The sequence below is a fragment of the Bison bison genome, unplaced genomic scaffold (assembly GCF_000754665.1).
Source record: "Bison bison bison isolate TAMUID 2011002044 unplaced genomic scaffold, Bison_UMD1.0 scf7180017863790, whole genome shotgun sequence".
In the NCBI taxonomy this organism is placed as follows: domain Eukaryota; kingdom Metazoa; phylum Chordata; class Mammalia; order Artiodactyla; family Bovidae; genus Bison; species Bison bison.
This window is the reverse complement of record NW_011494362.1, coordinates 157,184-166,092: the sequence shown is the minus strand read 5'-3', so window position 1 is coordinate 166,092 and position 8,909 is coordinate 157,184. Positions and strand designations below refer to the sequence as shown.

Below are 8,909 nucleotides of genomic sequence, written 5' to 3'. Positions count from 1 at the left end.
TTTGCATTCCCACCAACAGTGTAAGAGGGTTCCCTTTTCTCCACACCCTCTCCAGCATTTATTGCTTGTAGACTTTTGGATCACAGCCATTCTGACTGGCATGAAATGGTACCTCATAGTGGTTTTGATTTGCATTTCTCTGATAATGAGTGATGTTGAGCATCTTTTCATGTAAAACACAACTTTTGAAAATTTTATTGAAGTTTAATTGACCTTAAATTACACACATTAAAAATATACAGTTTGATAATTTAGACACATATACATCCATGAAGCTGTCACAAATCAAGATAGTGAACATAATCAACATACTCCAGAGTTTTCTAGTGGGTTCCTTTGTAATTGCTTCTTCCACACTTCCTGCTCCGCCATCTCCCAGCAACCACTTATCTGCTGTCACTATAGATTAGTTTGCATTTTATGGAGTTTAATATAAATGACAGTTCCAACAGCATTTAGATAAAAAACTATTTGTACTATAATTTTTTTCTAATAGATAAAATATAGACCTATGTTGTGACACTGATTTTATTTTAGTTTAGAACAGCCTTTCTCAATTAGCTTTAAGTTGTATGCACTGAAGCAGTATTTCTCAGAAATTAACTTGCATCAGAATCACCTGGAGTATCTGTTAAACCACCCAAGAGGTTCTAATTTAGTAGATCTGGGATGAGGCTAAGAATTTTCATTTCTTACAAGTTCCCAGGTGATACTGATGCTACTGTTTGTAGAAACTGTATGAAACACATTTCATCAAGAAATTTGTTGCTGATAATAAATTAACTTTCCTAAGCATGAGATGGTACTGTTTATATAACCATTCTTAGGGAAATTGAGACTATACTTAATTATCTCTCTTCTCTTATTAAAATGGGGAACCCAGTTGAAAAAGACTGGTTTGGAATTATCTATGTCAGACTTTATTTTTTGGGGCTCCAAAATCACTGCAGGTGGTAATTGCAGCCATGAAATTAAAAGACCCTTACTCCTTGGAAGGAAAGTTATGACCAACCTAGATAGCATATTTAAAAGCAGAGATACTACTTTGCCAACAAAGGTCCGTCTAGTCAAGGCTATGGTTTTTCCAGACATGTATGGATGTGAGAGTTGGACAGGGAAGAAAGCTGAGCACAGAAAAATTGATGCTTTTGAACTGTGGTGTTGGAGAAGACTTGAGAGTCCCTTGGACTGCAGGGAGATCCAGCCAGTCCATCCTAAAGGAAATCAGTCTTGGGTGTTCATTGGAAGGACTGATGTTGAAGCTGAAACTCCAGTACTTTGGCCAACTCATGGGAAGAGTTGACTCATTGGAAAAGACCCTAATGCTGGGAAGGATTTGGGGCAGGAGGAGAAGGGGATGACAGAGGATGAGATGGCTGGATGGCATCACCGACTCAATGGACATAGATTTGGGTAGACTCCGGGAGTTGGTGATGGACAGGGAGGGCTGGCGTGCTGCAATTCATGGGATCGCAAAGAGTCGGACACGACTGAGCAACTGAACTGAACTGAATGAGTGGTGAAAATGGACATGTTGTTTAATAATCTTCTACATTTAAAATAGTTCACTATTATGTTATTTCACTATTCATAAATTATTTATATAGTAACTGGTCAAATAATTTTTTAACAAATGCTTAGAATCCTTTCTGGTTAGGTAGGCAGCATTTTCTAGATAAATATTTGCTTTATAAACATTTAGAAGCATGAATATTAAGCAAAAAGCTTTCTTTTTTCAGAATGTTATGGAGTGATTTATTTTCTTTCATTCATTTAAAATTTTTTATTGTAGTTGCTAAGTTACAGGTATACAGTGTAGTGATTTTCAAGTTTTAAAGGTTGTATTCCATTTGTAGTTATAAAATATTGGCTATATTACTGTTGAGTGCTTAGTTGTGTCCGACGCTTTGCAACCCCATGGACTTCAGCCTGCCACGTTCCTCTGTCCGTGGAATTTGTTGTACAATATATCATGCAGCTTATTTTATACCTAATAATTTGTACTTCTTACATCCCTGGGCTTCCCTGGTGGCTCAGATGATCAAGTATCGTGCAGTGCAGGAGACCCAGGTTTAATCCTGGGGTCAGGAAGCTACCCTGAAGAAGGGTATGGCTACTAATTCCAGTATTCTTGCCTAGAGAATTCCATGGACAGAGGAGCTTAGGGGCTACAGTTCATGGGGTCACAAAGAGTCAGACACAACTGAGTAACTAACACTAACACATCCCTACCCCTATATTGCCCCTCCCTTCTCCTCTCTCCCACTGCTAACCACTAGTTTTTACTTGTTTGTTATAGTCACTAGTTTGTTTTCTTTTTTAGATTACACATTTAAATGTTGTTATATTTTGTGTGTGTGACATATCACTTAAGCATAATGCTCTCCAAGTAATTTTATACTTTCTTGAAAGTAAAGGATATTTGCTTGATGGTATCTTGTTCTTAGAGTTACACAGAAAGGAAGTTTCACATGTTACTTTGTCACTTTAAGTTTATATCTAAAGAAATGGATAGAAAGTTAAGTCAGTAGATAAAGCTGACCAGAAGGAGCTAAGGCAATTTGAGTTATCTTAAGAAACAGAAAGATTTACTTGTTTTAATATATATATATATATATTTGTACTTCTTACATCCCTGGGCTTCCCTGGTGGCTCAGATGATCAAGTATCGTGCAGTGCAGGAGACCCAGGTTTAATCCTGGGGTCAGGCTAAGCCTACCATACCATATATATGTATGGTAGGCAGATATATAATTATAAATTTCTAAGACTTAATTATATGATTGAGATAAAAATCTTTTTTAGCTCCAGTAGTTTTCATATTATATGATTGAGATAAAAATCTTTTTTTAGCTCCAGTAGTTTCCATATTGGAGAAGGCAATGACACCCCACTCCAGTACTCTTGCCTGGAAAATCCCATGGATGGAGGAGCCCGGTAGGCTATAGTCCATGGGGTCGCTAAGAGTCAGACACGACTGAGCGACTTCCCTTTCACTTTCCACTTTCACGCATTAGAGAAAGAAATGGCAACCCACTCCAGTGTTCTTGCCTGGAGAATCCCAGGGATGGGGGAGCCTGGTGGGCTTCGTCTATGGGGTTGCATAGAGTCGGACACGACTGAAGCGACTTAGCAGCAGCAGCAGCAGTTTTCATATTTCTTCAGAAAACATCTACTTTGTCATGCAAACTGTTTTCAACTGGGATATCTTCCTGTTTTGAATTTTAGGGCAGCAGCAATGACTCTGCGCACGGTATTGTTGTCATTACAAGCTCTGCTGGCAGCTGCAGAACCCGATGATCCACAAGATGCAGTAGTAGCAAATCAGGTAAGATAGGTACTTTTGAAAGACTGCCTTATCTAGTGGTTTGCAGTGTTAGAACATAAGCATATATCTATTGAAACTAAATCTGGAAATGGTTTCCTTTCTTGCTGTGAGATTATTATATTACATATAATAGTGAAAACCTAATTTAGTGATTTTTTTAACATAGTAGTTTAATTGGGTGTATTAAATAAACCCAGTACAGTCAGTTGCTTTTTTCTAATATATTGTGCCGTTTTCAAGAATTACATAGTGAACACCCATTTATCTGCCTACTGTCTTGATTCTGTGCTTAACATTTTACTTCATGTGTGTGTCCATTTGTCTTTTAATTCAGTGATGATCTTTCCCTGATGATACTGTTAATCAGCTCCAGCTGTGGCACTGAAGTGGCATGATGAAGGTTATCAAAGACCTTGTTGTTGCCAAATGGAATAAATATTTTTCAGTTCTGATCTTTGATTTCCAAGGCAGAGGTTAGCAAATTACAACCAGACTGGCTGTTTTTGTAAATAATGTTTTATTGGAACACCCCCATTTGTTTACAGCAGAAAGTGGCAGAATTGAATAATTATGACAGGGACCACAAGGTCTGAAAGCCTGAATAATTATTATAAGAAAGTTTGCCAGCTCCTACTCTAAACCATTAGGATTTATTGAGCCTTGTAAGATTTTTTGTTTTTTTTTTTTTAACCCAGAAGTTTTTTTCATCTCTTGACTTCTCTTCCTGTCTTTGTAGTTGTGGTTGTTCCCTCTTAGTTCCTACCATTACTCCCTCAGCCCCGCTTTTTTTTTTGCCATGTTGCCCACCCTCTAAAATCTTAGTTCCCCAACCAGGAATGGAACCCTTGCCCCTGCAGTGGAAGTGTGGAGTTCTAATCATTGGGCTGCCAGGGAATTCCCTCTCCTCTCTTTTAAATATACTTCCTCAGTTCTTATTACATCCTTTCTTTCACTTTCCATTTTATACTTTTATTTGGATGATCATATCCACACTGATGTTGCCACCTGTATGTTGATACAATAGTCAGGCTTGACCTTTCTCCTAAACCCAAAAACCTGTTTGGAACCAGAGAGCTCTATATGAATATCCCATGAGTACCTTAGTGCAACATTCCCATAACTGAAAGCAGACTCTTAAACCCTGTGAACCTGTCCATCCTTCTACAGACAGCTTGTTTATATATCCAAGTCACAGATATGGAGTACTTCTCTATGTCTCCTTTTCTCTCATATCTCAATATGTCTGTCATAATACTTCTCTAACTGCTTTCGTTCACATATTTAAAAATTCTCATTTGACTGCTCTGATGGAATTTCCTACTTCAGCCTTTTCTTTTTACCTTCTACACTGATAGCAGTTAGCTTTATAAAGTTCAAATCCTATTTCATTTTACTATTAAAACCTATTAACACCTCTACTGTCACCTACTTGGTAAATCCAAATTACTTAGTTTGAAAAGTTCCTCCATGATTTGAACTATGTCCTAAATTCTTCAATTCAGTTCAGTCGCTCAGTCATGTCTGACTCTTTGCAACCCCATGAACAGCAGCACACCAGGCCTCCCTGTCCATCACTAACTCCCAGAATCCACCCAAACCCATGTCCATCAAGTCAATGATGCCATCCAGCCATCTCATCCTCTGTCATCCCCTTTTCCTCCTGCCCTCAATCTTTCCCAGCATCAGGGTCTTTTCCAATGAGTCAGCTCTTCGCATCAGGTGGCCAAAGTATTGGAGTTTCAGCTTCAGCATCAGTCCTTCCAATGAACACCCAGGATTGATCTCCTTTAGGATGGACCAGTTGGATCTCCCTGCAGTCCAAGGGACTCTCAAGAGTCTTCTCCAACACCACAGTTCTAAATTCTTACTGTTCCTCAAACTCACGCTATTCAAGATTGTCGTTCCTACATGTCATTCCACCCAGTCTGTCATGTTTCCTGCCTAAGAAAACTTTTCCTTTTACAAACTTCTTCCTTTCCTTTGAAAAACTGTTCACTCCCTATTTTATGTATATTCCTGTTAATATGTTCTACTATTATTTGCCATAGAGTGCTTTGAATTATGGTTTAACATGTTATATATGTTCTATTGATTTCAGTTTTGATAGAAGCATGGCTTGGACCTCAGCTTTGATTTCCTGTTGAGTTCTGAGCCTCAGAGGTTGAGATTGGACTCAGTTTTCTTTTGACTCTGTTGGGTCATCTCACTTATTTCCTTGTTAATAATGGTAGAAACTAGATTTATAATTTTAATGTATAGAAATACTACTCTGTGTATAAAACATCTTAAGAAATATTAAAGCAAATTTAATATTTTAAATTTATAATTTGCTTTATTAAGTAATGGTAGTCTCAGAATACTTGAGAATAAATTTACCTCTTCCAATGCATATGAAGAATCTTACATTTTAAAAAGTGCTCTGTCGTGAGTTCATAATCATCTCAAAACGTGCTATAAGTTAGGATTGCACATGGAGTTTCCTTAAATCACTACGGTAATAGAACTCTCACAAAACAGCCAACTCTCTGTATTCTAGCCCAAGCTGTGATTAATACAAAAATTGGTCACATTTATTAGTTACTGTCCACTTAATTTTAGAAGCTAGTAATTCTGTTTATCTGTGTAATGTTTGCCACTGCACGATGATTAGAGGCATCTCTGATAACTCCATTTAGTGTTAGTTTTCTACTACTTTGTTGAAATTGGAGATTAAAGTTGATAAATATTATATATCTTTGTTTTTCTTTCATCAGTGCAACTTGTGAATTGCAGGTTCACGTTAAACAGTCTTTTCTTCAGTGACATAGTTTGTTTGCTATGGAAAGTGAATCAGTCACATTTAAAAAATCTAATCTACATTTATTTAGAAAAATCAGGTTTTTAGGCAATTAAGAGATGAGTTCCTATTTTTAATACTATAACTGCATTGTCATATCAATCAATTTTTCCCCCATATAGTACAAACAAAATCCTGAAATGTTCAAACAGACAGCTCGACTTTGGGCACATGTGTATGCTGGAGCACCAGTTTCTAGTCCAGAGTACACCAAAAAAATAGAAAACCTATGTGCTATGGGCTTTGATAGGGTAAGTACATAAAGGCATGTTGATTTTTATTTATTTGTTAAATTATTGTTGCAAATCCTTGGCTGACAAAAGTGGTTCAGCGGTACTCTAAATCTAATTTTGATAAGCAAACTTTGTTATTAAAACTAGTGATTTTTTTTTAAACTTTGGCTGGTTCAGTCATTGATTTTATTTTAAAAAATAATTTTATTTATTTATTTTTGGCTGTGCTGGGTCTTCACTGTTGCTCGGGCTTTTTCTCTAGTTACTGCAAGCTGGGGCTACTTTCTAGTTGTGGCCTGCGGGCTTCTTACTGTGATGGCTTCTCTTGTTGCGGCACATATCGTCGTGACTTCCTGGGTTGTAGAGCACAGGTTCAGTAACGGTGGCACACGGGCTCAGTTGCTTCACTACATGTGGGATCTTCCCCAGCCAGGAATCAAACCTGTGTCTTCTGCATTGGCAGGCGGATTCTTTACTTCTGAGCCACCAAAGAAGCTCTAGTCGTTGGTTTTAGAGTTTTTAATGCACTTCAAGTGCAAGGTAACTTAAAAATGAAAAAACAAGGTGTGGTTTTTTTAATATAAAGACAGTGAGTGATACAGTATTTTAAAAATATTTCCTTGAGATTTTATTTTGTCCCCTTTTCTTTTCTACAGAATGCGGTAATAGTGGCCTTGTCTTCAAAATCATGGGATGTAGAGACTGCAACAGAATTGCTTCTGAGTAACTGAAACATAAAGAGAGATGCTGATATAGTCAAGCTTGCCCCTTCTTGGAGGAGCATCAACATCTGTTATTTTTAGGATTCTGCATAGATTTCTTTTAAACTGGCATTCTTGCCTAATGATGTTATCTAGGCACCATTGGAGACTGAAAAAAATCCCTGCTCTGTAAATAAAGCTAATTAAACGTCTGTGTAAATTTAAAAAGGGGAAATACTTTAATTTTTTTCTTACTTAATAGTGTAAAAATTCTTTTGAGCTAAGCTAAAACCATGGAAAAAACATGCTACTTTAGTGTTTAGCAGTATACCAAGACTAGCAAGAGTTTGCTTCAGGATTTCGTTGAATAATTAAGATAATATTTTGAGTGTGTCAGGGCCATTCAAATTGTTGGTGTTGCATCACAGCTACCTTAACTGTTTTTAACATGGATCCTCTGTGCCTGTGAATTTACTTGCATGCTTGTACTTGACTTCTTAGGATGGGTAGCTGAAAAGACCACCATTTTAAGCATTTGAGAATTCTTCAATATGAGATTTATCCAGAAATGAAGATGGTGACCTAGTCAGAGCCTTTTTTGTCCTTGTCAACAGACTATGACAACATATCTGTTTTTCCCCTCTTTCCACACACAGCTAATATTCTAATATTAAATTTCTCAATATTTGGTGGGGAAATGTGCTGAAGGACAGTATCCCTTGCTCCATTTTAGGTCATCCATTTGGAATGTTTTGTCACAATTCTCCACTCTTAAAACTTTCCTATATAAGTAAATAATGTTGTAAAAATGGAGCTGCCAATTTTGTTTCTTTTTTTTTTTTGTAAAAACAGTAAATTCTTAATGTTGCAGTATTCCCAGATTAAATGAAAAGAACCCAGCTTAACTTTTCAGTGAATTTAACATCTTTCGATTTTTGAACTGGTGGAATTTTTCTTTGAGAACTTGCAAGGATGAAATCAACTGTTTGCAGGTTTTTTAGCCTGATTTTGGCTTTATAGAGATTGCTTGCACTTCCCCCTGTTAACACATGAAAGCTGTGTTGGTGTTTTACTGTACATACTTCAGATGCACATAGGAATAGAAGTGTGTTATAAATCTAGCTTTCTTTATGATGTTTCTGATAATATGAGAATTGAAAACTTTACCTTCTCTTGTACATAGTCAGACTTTCTATACGTATTAAAGTTACACTTCACTCTAAGTTCAAAGTTTGAAAATTATTAGTTTTGCAAGCTTTAACACTAATGTGAACATTTTATGAAGGGTGAAATGGATTTGTGTAGGCAGTTCTATACGTAGAAACACAGTTCTTATTAAATATTCAGGACCAATGCAGAAATAACAAAAATGTAATGAAATCTGAATGAATTAAAGTAAGGCTGTATATGGAAAGTCATATTATAAAAAGTTTGCTTTCTTCAAGTGTTATTTATCCTTGTTCTTTATTTTTATAGTTTGCTTCGTCTCTTATTTTCTGAATTACTGCATTCTTTTGTATTTGATTTTTGTAGTAGAATATTTAAATTTCTTTCTATTTTCCTTTTTTCATAAATTGTATAGCTTTATTTGTTATGGTTACAATGGAGATTACATTCAAAAAGCAATGGTTATAATGTGAATTTATACCAGCTTATAATTGGGCTTCCCTTGTGGCTCAGCTGGTAAGGAATCCTGCAATGAGGGAGACCCGGGTTTGATCCCTTGGTTGGGAGATCCCTGGAGAATTCCATGGAGCGTATAGTCCACGGGGTCGCAAAGAGTTGGACACGACTGAGCAACTTTCATTTTC

General features: G+C 36.6%; 1 protein-coding gene across 1 annotated transcript in view; it reads left to right on the top strand.

The window, feature by feature from the left end:
• UBE2K (ubiquitin-conjugating enzyme E2K) overlaps nt 1-7,326 on the top strand; it is a 75,562-nt gene extending 68,236 nt beyond the window's left edge. Inside the window, exons 5-7 of the mRNA XM_010833564.1 lie at nt 3,229-3,328; nt 6,287-6,415; nt 7,054-7,326. Of these exons, the coding sequence (XP_010831866.1) occupies nt 3,229-3,328; nt 6,287-6,415; nt 7,054-7,128 (304 nt within the window). The 3' untranslated portion in view covers nt 7,129-7,326. The remainder of the gene's footprint in view (nt 1-3,228; nt 3,329-6,286; nt 6,416-7,053) is intronic.
• The last annotated feature ends 1,583 nt before the right edge of the window (nt 7,327-8,909 follow it).